The sequence below is a fragment of the Cinclus cinclus genome, chromosome 26, assembly GCF_963662255.1.
Source record: "Cinclus cinclus chromosome 26, bCinCin1.1, whole genome shotgun sequence".
Taxonomy (NCBI): domain Eukaryota; kingdom Metazoa; phylum Chordata; class Aves; order Passeriformes; family Cinclidae; genus Cinclus; species Cinclus cinclus.
This window is the reverse complement of record NC_085071.1, coordinates 4,276,075-4,293,831: the sequence shown is the minus strand read 5'-3', so window position 1 is coordinate 4,293,831 and position 17,757 is coordinate 4,276,075. Positions and strand designations below refer to the sequence as shown.

At 54.3% G+C, this 17,757-nt stretch overlaps 1 protein-coding gene across 4 annotated transcripts; it reads right to left on the bottom strand.

The window, feature by feature from the left end:
- Positions 1–12,042: 12,042 nt before the first annotated feature.
- TRAPPC3 (trafficking protein particle complex subunit 3) lies at positions 12,043–17,507 on the bottom strand. Of its 4 annotated transcripts, XM_062509177.1 has the most exons (6): positions 17,376–17,502; positions 15,893–15,940; positions 14,845–14,942; positions 14,549–14,648; positions 14,109–14,291; positions 12,043–13,645 (listed from the first exon to the last, which is right to left on the bottom strand). In XM_062509177.1, exons 1-6 carry the CDS (start codon positions 17,415–17,417, stop codon positions 13,526–13,528), a joined length of 591 nt encoding a protein of 196 aa, XP_062365161.1. In that variant the 5' UTR covers positions 17,418–17,502; the 3' UTR covers positions 12,043–13,525. The 4 variants fall into 4 exon arrangements, with proteins under 4 accessions (XP_062365161.1, XP_062365162.1, XP_062365163.1 ...); XM_062509178.1 differs by lacking the exon at positions 15,893–15,940 and having other exon boundaries at positions 14,549–14,672; positions 17,376–17,507; XM_062509179.1 differs by lacking the exon at positions 15,893–15,940 and having other exon boundaries at positions 17,376–17,506.
- Between the last annotated feature and the right edge of the window lie 250 nt (positions 17,508–17,757).

Below are 17,757 nucleotides of genomic sequence, written 5' to 3'. Positions count from 1 at the left end.
AGAACAACAAACTGAAAAATATGTAGAACTTGAACTTGAGTAAACATTTCCAGGCAACACCTGACCCATCAGTGTGTTATCAATATTCTTATACTAAAGGCAAAACCCTGCTCTGTACCAGCTGTTGGGAAAATTACTATGAAATCAGCTCTATTCCAGCCCAAAAGGTATCCAGGTGTAAGCTCACATCTCACAGCCCCAGGCTGCAACAATCTCAGCTCCTCGTGCTGAGCAAGGAAAGAGAGCAACATCCCAACTCACCCAGTGCCATAACTCTGAGTAACTCATCCTACTTAAAATGTATTTATTTGAGTTAAAAACTGATAGCTCTGAGCACTGTGCTGAGCCACTGCTGATGGCTCTCCTTCCCAGTGGGAGAGGGAAGCCAGGCTTAGCGTGGGATTTAGTGGCTTTGCTGCCTGTATCTCCTGGCAGCTCTGCACCCACTGCTGTGCCAAGGCTCCACGGTGTCCCCAGCATTGCACTGGTTCTGCCAGGCCCACACCTGAACCAGTGAGAGCTCTGGTGGCAGAGCAGCCCTGGGCACTGCTTTGACTCAGGGTCCCAGGCTCACTGCCTCCCAAAATCCCCGTCCCAGCCATCCAGCTGCTCCTCACAGGAAGAACAAGAGAGAGGGAGGAGACATAATTCAATCTAGGGCTCAAAAATGCCTTAACTTAATTTCAGTGGGTCACGGACGTAATCTAATCAGCCCGGTGCATTGGAATATCATTTCCATGTTTCCACAAAGATGGATAATTGTGCTCGGAAAACCAGCCCTTGGTGCTCAGTGGGAAAATGTGCCACGGGGGTGGGAGGGCGGCAGGAGCTGGGCTGGCAGTGCCGAGCTGGGGTGTGCTGCTGTGCCCGCTCAGGGTACTGGCATGGGGAGACAAGGGGCTGGGGGCATCGTCCTGACTGTGCCAGAAGAGCCATGCAGGTGAGAGGTGGACCAGGCAGGAGGACACCAGGCAGGGAGTGGCGGTGTCGGGACAGTGCGGGGCGAGCCACGGCTCCGTGTGGAGCATGGTGCCAGATCCCAGCCTTCGGGAACATTCAGTGATGGATTAAATGCAATCTGACTACCACTGTGGGAGGTTGGAGAGAATTACTTCATACAAATGCACTTCGGAAAGTATTTAGAGTCAAATTTTCAAAAGCCCCTGAACGATTTAAGAGCCAAAATCCCATTTTCCAAAGTCACTTAAATGTGCAAGAAAAGATCAGTTAAGAAAACACGCGAGCAGCCGGGGGCTGGGGGGACGGGCTGCGGGTGCAGCACCACACCACTGTCAGCCACTGCTGCCCTTGCCCTGGGAGACACGAGGATGCACCGGCCTCAAAAAACATCCCTATGTTTCTTCCTGAAGAATCAGCCCGGGATGGGTCCCACTGGGTCAGATTGGAGGGAATGGTCCCGCTGGGGTCAGGGACAGCACCCAGCTCAGCAGCTATGGGGCCACCACTGCCACGCCCGGCTCCCATCGCGGACCCCGCGGGGGCAGGAAGGGTCCCCGGCTGTAACGGGAGAAGGCAGGGCTGCAGCTGGGAACCGCAGGGCTCCTTCCCTTACCCCACAACCGCTGCAGACTCCTAAAAGCATCTCCAGTTCCCCGCTCAGCATCCTAATGAACCGCAAGGGCAGCTGGGACCCTTTGAGGCAGCAACCATGGAGATTCAACCCCCCCAAAGAACAAATCCCAAAGCAATTAGCTTTGCAAGGCTCGGCCGGGCTGGTGGAGGTTCCACATTCCTCGGTGGCTGTAAAGCTCTTTACTGGGATTGTTTTCCTGTGTGAGCCCTGCCCGGGGTACACATGGTGGCTCCGGCTCCCAGCACCTTTGGTGCATGCCGTAAAAAAGCACTCTCACGTTGCCTTTGCTCGGGCTGAATCGTAGTGAGTTTATACACTTCCCCCAGTAGAAAGCAAAAAGGATCTGAGACAGAATTCTTGCTCCAGGATCCTTTACAATTCCTGGAGGACATTTTTGGAAAGGGAAGGGTTGTATTTACTTTGGCAGCTGACTCTGCTCCTATATACATATGCATGGAAAAACTGCACTCACCTACAGTTTCCAGGGCTCCCTTGTCTGCAGAGCACCAGCCCAGGTGGTAGCTGGTGGCCCCCAGACCTCTTTTTGGAAATGGCACGTGGAATTGGAAGCTGAAGTTTAAATCTCTCCCCAGGGCAGCCCTGGAGGCTACTGGCCCTTCCCAGGAGCACTGGAAGGGATGTGGTAGCCCCGGAGCTCATCGTAGCTCAACACAACATCCCTGTGATGCCCCCATGTGCCCCCACCACTCCCCACTCCGAGCATCTCTCCCCACCTGCACCTCCAGCCTTCCCGTGGCTGCTGTGATTAATTCACTGACAGTGGGGTTGGAATAAATCCACTCGTTGGCACGTTGTAAATTCATCACGTGCTGGGGACGCACATTCCAGCCCACCATAAACACTCCTGGCTATGAGCTAGTAAATCTGCCCCCAGAGCTGGTGGATGAATGGAGTCTCTGGGTCCTGGGGGTTGCTCCAATGCAGAGCTGGGGTGACACCACAGCATCCAGCTGTCTCTGAAAGGAGGTGGTTCAACAAAGGGGCTGCCAGGAGCAGGCTCACCCAGCTGCTGTCACCCTCCTAGTTTGTATCCTCCCTCCCTGTGCCATCCCTGCACTGATGGCTGGGATGGGTGCTCCCATGAGTACTGAGGACCCATGCCATGGGATGAGGGCAGAGTCCTGAAGCCTGTCTAGGAGCTGCCCAGAGCACACAGAAATTTGCTGCCCTGGTGCTCTGCCAAGCTGCTGAAATGTTTAGGCAGTAAACTAGCTGTAAAACAGAAAAAAAAAAAAATAAACATTTTATTTTCCACCAAACAGCTGCTGCTTCATTTTATGAGGGTCATTTTCTGAGGAGGTCAGGCTGGCAGAGCAGAGACATCAGCCCAGGTCTCGGAGGGCTTCAGGCTCCTGGCATCCCAGCTCAGCTCCTCCAGTCCCCCATCCATCCCACAGCACCAGGCTGGCACTGGGGCCACGGTGGGCAGGGAAGGGCAAGTGTTGGTGTAGGGCTTTTTTAGCTGCACTATTGTTGGGGCTGTCAGCAGGTCGCCCTGTGGAGGGGGCGTGGGGGGCCCTGTTTGGCTGGTGCTGCATCCTGTGGCACCCTGAGATCCGTCTGCAGGGCCAGACAGTGCGTGAGCAGCTGCAGAGGGGAGGGCAGGGAGCGGGCACCAGGGCTGGTTCCCATCGCCTTCCCCGGGAGAGGAAGCTGGGGCACAGTTCAGCATCCCTTTCCCAGAGGAAGCCAAGTGCTTGGGATGTGGCATTGCCACAGGATGCAGATGCCATGCACTGCACAGAGCCTGTTCCCCCTGGAGAGCTGAATGTAGGGCTGAGGGTCCCTGGGTACCCATGGTGTCCCCATGGAGGGATGAGCATCACCAGGGACAGACAATCATAAGGACATGCCAGATGTTGCCCTGCTGCTTCCTTTTCCCTTTCTCCATCCCCTGTGCCCCCGTTGCCCATGCTGGTTGGAGCTGTGTGCTTCACATGGGCCCGTTTTGGGAACCCTGGGACATGGCTTGTGCCAGCATTGGGGAGGGGGTCTGGGGGCCTGTGCCTGCCCCAGTGCAGCACCATGGCCCAAGAGCTCCCGGCAGTTCCAGCCCCTATGAAATAATTTGTTATTTTAGTTGTAAAACAGTAAGTGGCCCCTTTCCAGGAGGAGAAGGGAAAAGCCAAACAGCCCCACTCCTGCTAATGACTGAACCAGTCAGTCAGCATGGGCAGGACTGGCATGGGAGCAGGACCTGCCTCTCCTGTGCCCCCTCTGACACTCCTGTCTCCTCTCTGACGCTCCTGTGTCCTCTGACACCCCCGTGCCCTTTCCATTACCCTGGAGGGGCATAAGGGCTGAGCTCAAGATTAATTAGCAGGGCTGCCGCTTCTCAGAGGAGCTGGTGTTCAGGGCCATGCTGCCACAGTGCTGCAGTGCCATGGTCTGCAAGGATACAGCCTGCCTCACCATGGTGTTCATCACAGGCTGCAGGCGATCCTCTGTTCCAGAGGTGACAGTGGAAGTCCAGTGTGCCCAGTGTAGCATCAGTGCCCAAGTCATTTCCCAGCCATATTCCCAGGCACAGCAGTGAGGTGACAGCAGCACAGCATAAGCCAACCAAAGCTGTCACAATCTCAAACCCTTTATGCCCCATGTTTGGTGCAAAGTTTCCCCATTTGAGCTTCAAAGAGAATGGAAAGCCCCAGGAGGGAGGTGGGGATAGATGGGACCGTGTTGTTCCCTAGGCCAGGTGTGGGTGTAATTTGCTCTGCTCAGGGATTTGACACCACAGCAAAAACAGTGCCTGCTCCGAGTGCTGGGTACAGACAAAGAACCCAACACCATTTCCTCATGGTCATTCCCAGCAGCCCAGGGATCTTGCAGCACTGCCAGGGCAGCCAAGGCATCACTTCCAGAATCTGGCAGCATCGTGCAGAGGGCTCCAGGGCTGTGCAGGCAACACCCCTCCCGCTGTCAGGTTATAGACTCGAGTCCTCAAAAATGCAAAAAATGCACCGGGAATCAAGGTTGGTCTGAAGAGTTTTGATCTTTCCGCAATTGCTGCAGTATTGCTGTAAGTGCATCCAGATGGCTCAGACCACACAGACGCAGCGCCCACCGCCACCGTCACCTTCAGTCACCCTGTCCCACCCCCCTGCCCCGCTCTGTCACCTCAGAGGCTGGGGGGATGTACCAAGGGGCAGTGCTTAGGACACACAGCAGGTCGAGCTGCATGTCATTAGGGTCAACCTGAAGGGGTGGCAGTGAGGTAGTTGGTTCCTTAGGGCTGGTGGCTTGTCATATGGCTCCCAGGGTGGCAGGGCCATCGCCCCAGCTGGTACCTGGAGTGAGGGATGTGACCTCCCATTTTTTGCTAGATGTAACAGAGACCTGAGCACCCTGCAGACAAACTTTAGAGTGGCTGCTGAGAGGTGATGCCGAACTTGTCTCAAAGCCACTGGCTTTGAGAGGCTTTGTCCCCTTGGCTCCAGGGCAATCCCTGCACAGCCCTGATGGGGCTCAGGTCTCTCAGTGTGTCAGGTCCCTGCCTGGCTCTGTGACTTCATCATTTCAGTGAGCGTTGCCATTGCCAAACCTTCCAAGATGAGGGAAGATGGTCGTGGTAGTTTATAGCAGGTGAGTGTTGTGCCTACAGTAAGCTGGGGCAAGGCAGACCTGAGCTTATTTTGGTGCTTTTACTGCATCTCAGAGCAGTAAGGAGGGAGGGATGGAGGGATGGAAGGATAGATGAAAGCTGGCAGACACCCTGGCCTCGAGTTGTTCCCCAGGAATGCCTGGTTCCAGCTCAGTGCATCTGTTCTGGCCTCACTGAGGGCACTGCTGCCCATCCTCCTCTTCCTGCTCCCCAAGATCTGATAAGCAGGTGATGCTAAATCAGACAAAGGCTCATTCTGACCCGCCAATCACATTACTCATGCTCAGAGCCACAGTGGGAAAAGGGCTGGCAAAACAGCACAGGTGCTTGGACTTGGCCAGGGGTGCTGGAATGGGCAGAGAGGCACAGGCAGGGCTGGGGGTCCCTCCTGCCCATGTGGGGGCCTTCAGAGCACCCTGGTGCTACCAGTGCTGACTCCCGGTCTTGTTCCTTGCAGAAGTGGGAATGTGTTTTTCCCAGAGCTTGCCCCTGAGGGAACAAACCCGCAGTGGCTTTTGTCAAAAAGCAAGAGCATTTCTAGGGAGTTTGGAATTTCCTTTCCTGAAAGCCAGTTCCCAGGAAGGAAAACATGTTTTGACCAAAAACTGATTCCCAGTTCTGTGTGGTTTTTAGCCAAGTACACAAGATACAGTGTCAGCAGTGAGAGTGCCTTGCCCAGTTCTGGTCCTCCCCACCAAGGACACCAGGTCCCCCCGTGCAGGAGACAAGAGGATGCCAGCCCAGCTGCCAGCATGAGGCTCATGTGGTACCTGGTGGGGATGCTCCCAGCATCCAGCACGTTCCTCTCCCATCACCTCCCATCACCTGGAGCAAGGTCCTGGTCCCATCCCTGCTGGCCTCCTCGCCCCTGGTCTCAGTTGAGCCCCCGCAGGCCGGTGGCCGTGCTCCCCCTCCCCTGCACTGCCCACCAAACCGAGGAAGTCGCAACCGCAGAGCTCTTGAAAGCATTTTTTTGGTGGAGACCACCGGTACTGAGAGATTAAAATTGCTGTTGTTTCTTCCATTACTCAGCTTTCCTGAATTATGGGGTGTAATACTCAGGGAGTGGGAATAATTAGGGGAGAACAATGGCAGGCTTGAAGGCTTAACTACGCCTGTGTGGTACTGCCGGCCAGGCCAGCCTGCTGTCACATTTCTCTAGGCCTCCATTTTCCACAACCCGTGCCAAGCCCTTTCCACTACGGTACCCACTCCGGCTTCCTCATTCCTGGGGCTCCGCTCCCCGGCCCGGCTGTCCCGGTTAACACTCGGTTCCCCGGCTCCTGGCACAGTGCTCTGTGCCCTGCCCAGCCAGGATGAGGGAGCCTGGGGGGTGCAGGACAGAGGGATGCTGAACCCTGGAGGAACGGGATGAGGGAGTTCAGGGGATGTGTGGGAGGCTGGGGGGATGCAAGAGGCCAACGCAGCCCCATTGCCTTTCTGTCCCCTCCAGGCTCCTCAGCACGAGGCAGGCAGAGGTCCCACCAGGTCATTTCAGTGTTCCACGCTCAAGGAAACCGCTGAATTTCTCCCCTTGGCAGGGAACACCCTCCAGCTCCTCGGTGGCATCTTGCTCAAGAGCCTTCCCAGCAATGGCTCAGCGCTGCGGGGCCTGGGGAGCAGTGACAGCCCTGGCCGAGAGCTTGGGCAAGGAGCCACAATGCTGGTCCCAGCCCCGGGCAGCCGCTGGCTCCAGCCGGGGCACGCGGGCAGCTGTGGGGGGCTCTGTGCCTGCAATGGGACAGGGACAAGGAGACACAGCCCAAAGCAGAGCCAGCCCAGTGCCTGGCAACTTCTCCCTGAGCTCTTGGATGTCAGCGCTAGCACTAATTAAAATAAAATCAATATTTTTTTGCTGTAGAAAGAGACATTGTTCTGGCAAGCACTTTCCCCGAGTCAGCTCCTGTGTCTGTGTGACAGGCAGGGAGAAGCCAACGGGATCCTGGGGCTGCAAGGAACGTCTGGGCCTTCACTTCATTTGGGGAGGGGATTGGTTTTAAATTTTCGATTTGTTTTCTCGTTTCTCTGTTAACTGAACTGTATGGAGTTTGGAACCAGGAATGACTGCAGCCATTCCTGGTCATTCAGGTATCTGGTTCAGTCCTGCTTGTGGTAAGCCACTTGCCGTGGCAGGGACAGGATGGGGCTGTGGATGGGATCAGGGCTGTGGGACAGGATTTGGATTGTCCCTGCTGCCAGGGACAGCTTGACTAATTAGGCCTCCACTTTAATTAATGTTTTCTGGGCAGGTGGCTCCCCTTGAGCTTATCAGAAACTCGCTCTGATCCCAGAATTCCTGGTGTCTCAGGAGCTCCTGTTTTCTCTCACAAACAGCCTCAAGATCTTGTTTTTCTGCTCAAAAACAGCCTGAGTGGAATCATATTTTAGTTACTGGACACTTCGAAGAAAATTCCCATAGCTACCAACTGGGATTGTGGCTAGGATGGGAATTCACTGATGCCTGAAATCAGTCATCTCACAACCCTGTAACCAGTGGTCCTGAGTGACACCCTTTGAACTCTCCTGTGGCTGTGCCAGGATCTCACTCAGAGCAGAACTGTTCTTGGAGTTCATCCCCTCTGTGGTACCCAGAGGACCTGAGCTGATATTGCCCACCCCATTGGGCTCTTCCCTTCACCATTGAGAAGATGCATCAATGTGAGTATTTTGCTGAACTCGAGGGGAATTTCTCACAGGTCTCTCCCTTTGTTCGGGCTCTTTATGCCCATGTGTGCACGTTATGGATGTCTCTAGATTTATAATTCAATTAGACTGATGGTTATAGAAATTCCCATTTGAGTCATTTTGTATGAGTTAAATTATTCAATTGATCAAGTGCTGCTATTGCTGTGTTAATGAGGTATTGTTATGATTAAGTGTTGGTAAATCCTTTAGACTTAATCCACTGATCCAATCTGAGGCTAAATTTAGTAACGGGATCCTCTCTGTGCCTGGTGACTCAGCTTGGGAGTGTCCCTTACCCCCTTGCTTTCCTGAATTTTTCCTCCCTTCCTTTTTCTCTCCCCATTTCCACCTAAACCATTGTAGACTGGTTTTAATCCTATTTTTCTTGGTGTGATTTATCTACATGATAGGGAATAGAGTGACAAAACTATATCAAACCTGCTTTTGCCAGCAATTCAACCCCAAACCCCTCATTCACCACAGGCTCAGGGAAAGAGCCACCATTCCAGAGGCTCCCTTACTCAGAAGCCACAATTAAAACTATTTTAAAAGAAAACAAACATTTCTCATCGAAATTCCTGCCTGTTTCTGGCTCTCGTTGTGGGCCAAGGCCACTCAGCACCAGGAGCTTCCCGAGCTGCCTCTGGGCAAATCCACCATGCTGGGCTCTTGGAGTCCTGGCTGCAGCTGGGAAGATTGAAATTTTCCTGTGGAAATTCGGGAAGGCTGGAGCAGCACCCCTGAGGTTCCAAAGGTCCAGTGAGCTCACGGCTTCGGTGTTTATGGTGCAAAGCTGAAGCCGGAGCTGTTCCGAAGCCCACAGGCACTCCAGCGCAGTTTTGGGTGGATCCCAGTGCCACAGGACGCTGTGTCCCCGTGCCACACCCTGCGCCACCTGCAGCTGAGGGTGGCTTCCAGCGGGGAATGGAGGTGCTGCTGGTGGGACAGCGGTGCCGTGGTTTGGGTTATTGGGGTTTGGGGGTACGGGGGGACTGGACTGACCCATGCGGGGAGAACACCGGCGTTCTCACTGGGTCATGCCGTGGGGCTGGGAATGGTGGCGTGGCCGATGTCACCCTCCCTACCTGCGACCGGATCGCCCCGTCTCAGCTGCCGCTGCCTAAATGGCTGCATAGAGGAACAAAGCACCAGGGAGACCAGTGTCCCTGCCGCAGCCACTCGTCATCCCTGCACGTGTTCCTGGTGGCCTGTCTGTGCTGGAGCAAGGACGATTCTCCCTGAATTTCGCTTGCCCGGGACTCAGCAGCCGCCTCCGGCACAGCAGCGTTGGCTTTCACGGGGCTGGATCCGCTCGGCAGCCGGGCAGAGCGTGGGAGGAGGGTGCCGATCCCGCTTAGGAAACACAAAACAATAAAAGAGGAACAATGGAGCTTCCTTCCCGTCACCCCAAATACCAAACGCCACCAAAATGTGGCTCGGCTCCGAGCAGCGCTGCCGGGGCTGCTCCTGTGTCCCCTGACCCGAGGGAGGAACTGCAGACTCCTCTTCCTCTTCCTCGCCCTGGCAAGGGATGCTGAGGGAGGGCGGGTGCCAAGGAGCATCGCCAAAGGCCTGCCCTGACCCGGCGCTGCTGCCAGAGGCATTCCCAGCTTTGCAAACTGCGTTTGGGTCAGGGCAGGGGGGTGCAGCGTGGCTGTGCCTTGCGAGAGGATTTTGTCAAGCTGCCTACGTTTCCAGGGTAGCCAAACACATGCTGCAGCGGGCCCAGGGGCCCAGGAAGGGTGATTAAAACATCCAGGTACCCAAATTCGCCAGATCATTATCAGCTAGAGAACATGTTCTGGTGGATTTGGTGCCCATGTGGTGCCAAGCATGGGGAGACGCTCGGCCAGGTCGGGGCAAGATGTGGCCAGATGGGCAAGTGTGGGGAGCAGGATCTGTACTTGAGTGATATCCACACCCCGAGTATCCCACAGCTGGATGTGACAGGTGCTTGGGGACATGGGGCCTGAGCTCCCTGAGGGGCTGGTACCCACCTGCCCTGCTGGCTCCACCCTCACCTTGGCTGCTTGGGGCCACCAGCACCATGCCAGCCATGCCAAAAAACCCCGTCCCCAGCGCACGAGCCCTTGTGGGTGAGACATCCTTTGCACGGCCTCTGTGAGTGCCCTGGCCAAGCACATCTGGCTGAAAGCTGTAGGAGCTGCCCCAGCAATGAGGACACCAGCCCGGAAACACTTTTTTCCCAGAGAGATTCTCTTGTCCCATCCAGGATCCTCTCCCACACCATCCCTGCCCCTTCAGCTAGTGCTGGATTCTGCAGGCTGGATAGTGCCCAGGGAGATCACTCACCCTGTTTTGGGTGACAGGAGCAGGGCTCGGAGCTCTGCTTCCCACTGGAGAGTAGAGAAAGGACAACCTGGCTCATGACTGGTGCAAGAGTGGGGAGTGTGGCTGGGGCTCTCCACCAGCCAGGAGCAGCAGCCTGGTTGCCCAGGTTTTCCAACACTGGCCAAGTTGCCCCCACGCTGGAGACATGAACTGTTTTAAACCCTCACACTGGACCCTGTGAGTCACAAATTGACCTTCAGCTCCTGCCAGCATGCTCCATCAGGACACCAGCCAATGTCCCACTTTCCTGAAGGAGGGGGACAAAGGCTGGAAACCTCCTTCTACCTCTGCAGGCACTCCACCAACCAAAGCTTTTGCAGCCTGCTGCTCTGGGAGCCTGGGATGTCGTTGGGATAGGGTGCTGTGGCCGATGCCATCATAGGGTGCTCAGGCTGGTGGGAGGCTCACCCCAGGCACGGGGGTCCCACAGCATCGCTCTCCGGCACCGCTCCCACCCCATGTCCCACATCCTCCCTCCCTTGACTTGTTGCTATTGTCATCTCCGATATCACGCAGGGATGTGAGAGGCTGGAAGTCGCCTCTTTTCCTGCCAGGTTAAATCGCTCACTAGGAATGTCTATTATTCCCACAAGTCAACTTTCCCCTCCGCGGTATGTGTCAGGGGTCAGGGCTGGCACCACATGAAAGCAACGGGTATTCAATAACCAAGAGCTGTGGAAAGGCTTCAGTCCAAGCCCAGCCACGTTGGGGTTTATTGATGCAGATGCCTTTCCCCATTTGTTTCCTATAAACAGCACATGGTAATATTTAGTAGGTTTCAAACAGAGCTTTTTGCATATTCTCCCTGGTCTGCAGCAAGCTGCTCAGTAGTAGACAGTTTTAATTTACTTAATGCAATTTCTGCTTTTTGTTCTTCCAGAAGGTCTGGGCTGGTTTTGACCCTGTCGCCCCAGCAAATTACTGTAATTCCCGAGGGGCTGGGAGCAGGAGTCCAGGATCCACTCTCTGCAGGGGTGAGGACAAGGGATCTCACTCCCCCCAAAACCCTCTGGGACACAGCCTCAACAGCTGGGTACGTGTTAGGGCTTGGGACTGCCCTGCTGGCTCCCACTCCTGGCCAGGCAGGCAGCACGTGGTGCATGCAAGCTCGAGAGAAAAAAAACCCAACACTTTATTGCAAAGGCTGCCACTTCCCCATCCTCAGGATTGGCAGAGGTCGGGGCACAGCCCTGGGCACTCTGTGCCCGGGATGGAGCGTGACTGCCGGGTGACCCCAGAGCAGGGAATGTCTGTGAGCAGAGATCCCACCAGAGCAGGGCTCCTGGGGAGCACTTACACAAAAAGGGAAGCATGAACTGCTCCTGGAGAGCAGCTGCTGCTGTTCCTTGTCTCCACGCTGCTGGCAGCAGCACTACATGGCCGATGCCATGAAGCAGCACAGAGCTGGCAGCAGAGGAGGCTCAGATGCTTCTCCAGGTGATTTTTTGCCACTCCAAATGCCCATAGAGAGTCTTGGCTCTGCAACAGCTGCCTTGGGCTGGCAACAGAGTCCCAGCCACTGAGCGCACAGTGGACTCACAGAGCCCAAGCCAGCCTCACTGAGTGCCTACCCCGAGTCCCTCCGTGTGTGGAATACTGGGCAGGTTCCTCCAGGCAGCAGCTTCCAGGCCCACTGGCAGCCAGGAATTCTTGGTGTAGTGCTACCGTCACCCTGCCAGCCCTGGGCACCCTGTCACCACTGTCACCTTGCCACCTCAGGGGTTGAGTCCCTGCTAGCACTCCCCACCAGCACCCGCCACCAGAACACAGGCAAGAGGAGACCAAAGAATTGACACCGCGATTCTTTTAATGCAATTGCTTCTAAAATGCAGTTTTAAAGTGACTTGGAATGGTCAACAATGAGAAATAAGGGATGGTTTTGAGCTCTGCAACATGACCATGTGGCACCTCTGCCACCAACACCCACCTGCCACCGCTGGGCCACCACCACACCTCTGACTGCTCTTACAGCCACTCACTGTCCCTTCACAGGGCACATGTCACACAGGGCATCCAAAGGGACTCTTAGGGGCCGAAAAAGAGAGAGGGCAAGCCATCCAGTGTCAGATGATCCAACATTCCTCCAGAAAAGCCAAAAAAGAGCAGCACAAGCAGTGGGTTGCTCCCTCTCACCTCACATTCGGGCACCAACCAACACAAACTCTGGAGCTCACAAAGACCTCGAGGGGCTGTGCCTTCATGCTATGTAGTGATTTGGGAATCCAATGCTTGACTGTGCTCTCTGGCTCCGGGTGGCAGACGAAGCTGATGTTCCAATCTCTTGCTTTTTGCTATCTAATACTTCCTTATGTATTAATTTTTCAGACCAGCAAGTGCCAGAGGTCAAGTAACTGGGAAATTCTGCTGTAGCCTGAACACTGGTGAGAACAAACCCTGGCACTGCCCTCACACCATACAGCCTTTACATCCCCCAACAGCAGAACAGAGCCTGAAATGTCTTTAACACCTCCCAGGCTTCAGCCTGAGTTTGGCTCTCACTCCATTACTCCCTCCCATGCAGCCCTGGGCTGTGTCCACTGAGGAGCACCAATCCCATTTTAGCCCACTCTTTTTCCACGTAAAACAGTTCCTACTGCTCCACTGCAGTTTGGCCTCCTCCCCTCCTGAGAGGGGAGTGAGTGATGCTTCTGGAAAGGCCATGGGACTCCCAGATTTCTGTGGTGCCACGGCCCCTGAGCAGAGCAACCCCTGTCCTGGTGCCAGCACTCCAACAGCTCTCCCCAGTCACCCCTTTGGGTCAAGCCTGCATTTGCCAGTGATTTCAGAATCAAGTGCAGGAAGCCAGTTTGATCTACAGAAACACTACACACATCTCCAAATAGATTTTAAACACCTCATTTAAGGAAGGACAGGGTTTAGCAGGGAATCAGTGGGCTCTTGCAGCTTGGTCTCCAATTCTGGCCATCCCACACCGATGCAGATGTGAAGAGATCAGAGCTCTCCTGGAGTCTGAGCAGTTGTTCTCACACAACTCGGGTCACAATTGGAAACTGAGCATAGGAAGCCTCCAAGGGGAGGGAAAAAAGGACAGCACCTGATGAACAAGCTTCAGAATGAATCTGGGAAATAAACACCAACCAGACAATCATCTTCTACAAAGGATGGAAGTGAGAGTAGAAGAAAATAACATCTGAGACAGTCAGTGAGTCAGTCTGAGTGTGCAGGGGCAGGAGATCCCTATGGATCTGTGAGAAAAGCTAATGGCCAAACCCAGCTGGTCCCTCCAGTCCCCACAGAGATGGGGCTGTGGTTCACTCTTCCCCAGCTGGAAGGTTGTCTTCAATCCTCCTGATGAACTTCATCCGTATTTCTGTGACGTTGTCACCCTTCAGCGTGTCCTGAACAAACTTCACATCAACAGCCATCTGCACCTAAGTGAGGGAAGAACAGAGAGGAGCTTGTAACTCCCTCTTCACAGCAGCTTCTCCAGGGACTGAGGGATCCCAGCATCAGCGTAAGGGCTCTAAGGGCATGGCATGACATGGCTCTACATAGTCCTAAATCTGAGACACAACTGTTCTCTTCTTCCAACCAATTCCCAGCTAGGGCTCACGGCAGTTGCAGAGTGAGGATCTTGGAGCTTCATACAAACTCAGGGAGATCCAAGTCCTTGAACTTGGGTTGTGAGCTGAAGGGGCTCAGTGTCACAGACCTCTGGGCCTCAGCTGCCACACATGACAGCAGCCAAGTGCTCCTGCAGCTCTGCCCTTCTCCTGGGAATGCCTTTCAAGTCCAAAGCAAACCCAGAAGTCATGAACAGTGACCAGAATTCAAGTATCTGCTGATACCTGGCTGTCCATAAACCCATCTGAAGGGAAGAGAGTTGTGGCTCACCATTTCCAGGGCACCTCGCAGCACCCCACAGAGCAGGTTGGAGTAGATGAGGGTTGAGTGATTGTCAGGGAGCTCCACAAAGTCCACCAAGGGGTTGTTTTCCAAGATCAGGGAGAACTCATCACCCCCAGGACTCCAGTTGGTGATGCTTGGAGTGATGCCCAGGTACATCTTAAATGCAATCTGTTGTGGCAAACAGGAGGAACAAGAACAGGTGAGGCAACAGCACAGGTTTGATACTTTTAGAATTATTCAAGGAGTTCGCAAACATCTCTCCTTTCTTACAGTTCCCACCAACCAGCAGTACTTGTGCTAAGGCTTTTTTTTCCCTTCCCCAAAATGTTCATCAAACTCTCAGAACAGCCCTATGAGTAGCAAATATTCCATCCTCACATGCAAAACCCCCAAAAAATCTGACAAAGCTGTGCTTGGACATTTACCTTTGCAATAACATCTGCAGTTTCACGGAAATCGTGGCATCTCCCAACATTGGAACGGGCCAGGAAGTCCTCGATGAGCCGGACACCAATGTTGTAACCCCTGTGAAGGGACCAGAGCAACAATTTTAGAAAGACAACAAATATTTATAAAAGAAGACAGCGAAGAAGCAAAATCTAATCTGAGAAATGTCTCAGCCTGCCAGGATTTTGCTCCTGGAGCAGCGCACAGGGACGTGGCCGTGATCCCTGCTGTGATCCCAGCTCCCACACAGCTCTGGCATGGCAGATCCACTCACATTTTGTCCAGCTGCTTGTTGACATCGTCGTCGTTCTCGTAGTCCTTGCAGAGCTGGGTCACCAGGGCACCGTAGGTCAGTGTGAACAGCTCCGAGTTCTGTGCACAGGAAAAGGGATTCACCCAAAAGAACCCACCCAGGCTCCGCTGCCTCCGTGTCCAGCGCCGCCACCCTCGGCACGGAGAGGGGAACAGGGACCTGCTGTCTCAAAGGAATCTGGTGCTTAACAAGGAGAGATCCCAGATCCAATTCTGGCAACAACTGCATTCTCCTCGGAGCAGGGCCTGGAGGAACCTGGTCTACTGGATGGTGTCCCTGCCCTTGGCAGGGGGTGGAACTAGCTGAGTTTTAAGATCTCTTTCAACCCAAACCATTCTGGGATTTTGGGAAAGAGACCAACACCTCCTGGATAGCTGGAGGTGCCATGCCAGGGCCTTGAATTTACCTCTACCACTGGCCTAGAGCTGAGATCTGACTCAAACTCTTCCCTCTGTTTCAGGAACACATTACAGTGCCCGTGAGGCTCCAGCTCTGGTCATTCCAACAGGCCCAAAATGCTCCTCCAGTCAGGGATTTATGAAATTCTGTACCAAGAAAAGGAGCTCATCTGGTCCTAGAAAGTTGTTCAGGCACAGAATTTGCTTCACAGATTGAAATCAGCTCCTCAGACCCAGAACAGGCCCAGGGAGGCCAAACCCAGGCCAGCTCAGCACTCAGGTGCTGTGCATGTCCTCTCTGGGACTGGCCAGGACCAAAGTCACTAATATTTTCTTTGCACAATTGTCAGATTTGCAGAAATTTTGCAAAAAAAAGGGAAAAAGTTCTCTCCCATCCACCACCTTCAAACCTCACACTTAAATGATGTCAAAGGGCATTTTTTGGGAGCCAATAAGCCAGACCAGTGATTAACGAGGTCATTACAGGCTGCAGAACAAAACTCTGCAAAAGGAAGTGTTTTGGGGAACAAACAAACCCCCAGCATTAGTTTCTGCTGTCAGTTTTGGCATGCAGAGGGATCACAGGGGCTGACCTGGGATCTGTCACCTACCATGAGCTGCAGAGAGGCAGAAGGTGAAATGAATGGCAAATACCAATACTAGAGAATGAAAGCAGCAGCAGGCAGGGAGGGAAAAGAGACAAGATCAGAGTTAAGTGACAACACAGATCACCATAAGTTCACATAAAGCCACAACACAGAGGAAACACCCCCAAACAAATAGAAATTGGGTTTGTAGAGGACACAGGGAATTCCACCTTGTCTTATTCCTGGATTAGGAAAAAATTCTTCCCTGTGAGGGTGGTGAGGTCCTGGAACAGGGTGCCCAGAGAAGCTGTAGCTCCCCCTGGATCCCTGGAAGTGTCTAAGGCCACGCTGGACAGGGCTTGGAGCAACCTGGGATAGTGGGAGGTGTCCATGGCCATGCCAGAGGGTGGAATGAGATGAATTTTAAAGCTTCAGGTATGAAAACAACTAGTCAGGCTGGCTGGAGCGATTGCCCCACTTTGGATCTAAAGAACTGACACATTCTTTGAGGGTTCAATTTAAAAATTTGCTTTCCCCTCTGAAAACTAAAGGTTGGGCGATTCACATCACCAGAAGGACAAGGTGGAAGTTCCTTTGGCTCAGCTGGAATCAGAGACTTGGCAGAGAATTTAACAGACATGCAGAACAGGTAGTGTTGGTTTTAGGGGTTTCAGTCGTTTTAGTAAAGACAGAGGTGGAGAGGGGATGGGGATGGATGGAGGGAATCCAGTTGTCCCCAGCCAGAGGTGCTGTCACCATGTGAGGCCATGGTGGTGTCACCTGCCACCATCAGCCCCAACACACCCAGAGTTGATCACACTTATTGCTGAGACATTGTTATTAAATACAACTTAAGCTGTTACAATAAGGCTAACTCCTAAATTCAGATTTGGACCAATTGTTTTCGTTTTCAGCCAATCTGATGTAAATGAAGTGCCCAAGGCTTTCCCATTATTTTTATTATTTGACACAGCAGAGCAGTCTACAGTCTTCACGCTGTGCATCTGTTCAATGGCTACGGAAGTGTCAGAATTCCAGTGAATTAACAAAATTCTTCAGATAATCGCTGTATTTAAGGAGCTAAATCCCTAGAAAAGAATCGCCTGGGGCGTGGAAAGGCAGGAGGGAGCAGATAAGCCCGACCAGCCCCTCCTCACGGCCAAAGAGGGAGAAAATCCCCAGGTTTTATTTTTTATTACTTATTTTGCATTAAAAATTAATGAATTCGACCTGGTTTGACCCAGCATTAGAGCTCAGCTTTGGGCTCCATCTCTCAGTTCCTGATTCAGCCGGGCTGATAACGCGGAATGTGTTGGAGAGGGGAAGCGAGACACGCCAGGGAAGCGTTTTGGGGGTGAACTTCCCATAAAGGAGAGCGGTCGGTGCCGCTGATGGCTGCCCGGCCCCGCCGCACCGGGCGCCGCGGGCCGGGCCCGATCACCGCCGCCCCCGGCCGGTTCCCCGGGTGTCCCACGCCATGCGCTCGCCGCGCCGACCCCGCCGTTACCATTTTCTTGCTCTCGGTGCCGCGCCCGCCCTGTCGCGACATCGTGTCCGCCCGGCCCGGCCCGTCCCGGCCCGGCCGCTCCGTCCGACGCGGAGCACCAAGGGACCTCCGGGACACCGCGGGGCACCACGGGACACGCAGTCCCCGCCGCGCCTCCGTCCGCACCCTGCCTGCCCGGATGAACTACAAATCCCTGAGGGCATCGCGCGCCCGCAGGGAGCGCCTGTTCCGCATCACGTGATCTCCAGGCACCGACCAATCCCGGAGTGTAGGGTGGGTCAGGTGATGGCCGCGGTCGCCGCCAGGGGGCGCTACCGCCCGCTGCAATGGCGGGGCCACCGCTGTCGAGGCCGCGCTGGGCCCGGCCCGGGGCCGCCGCTCC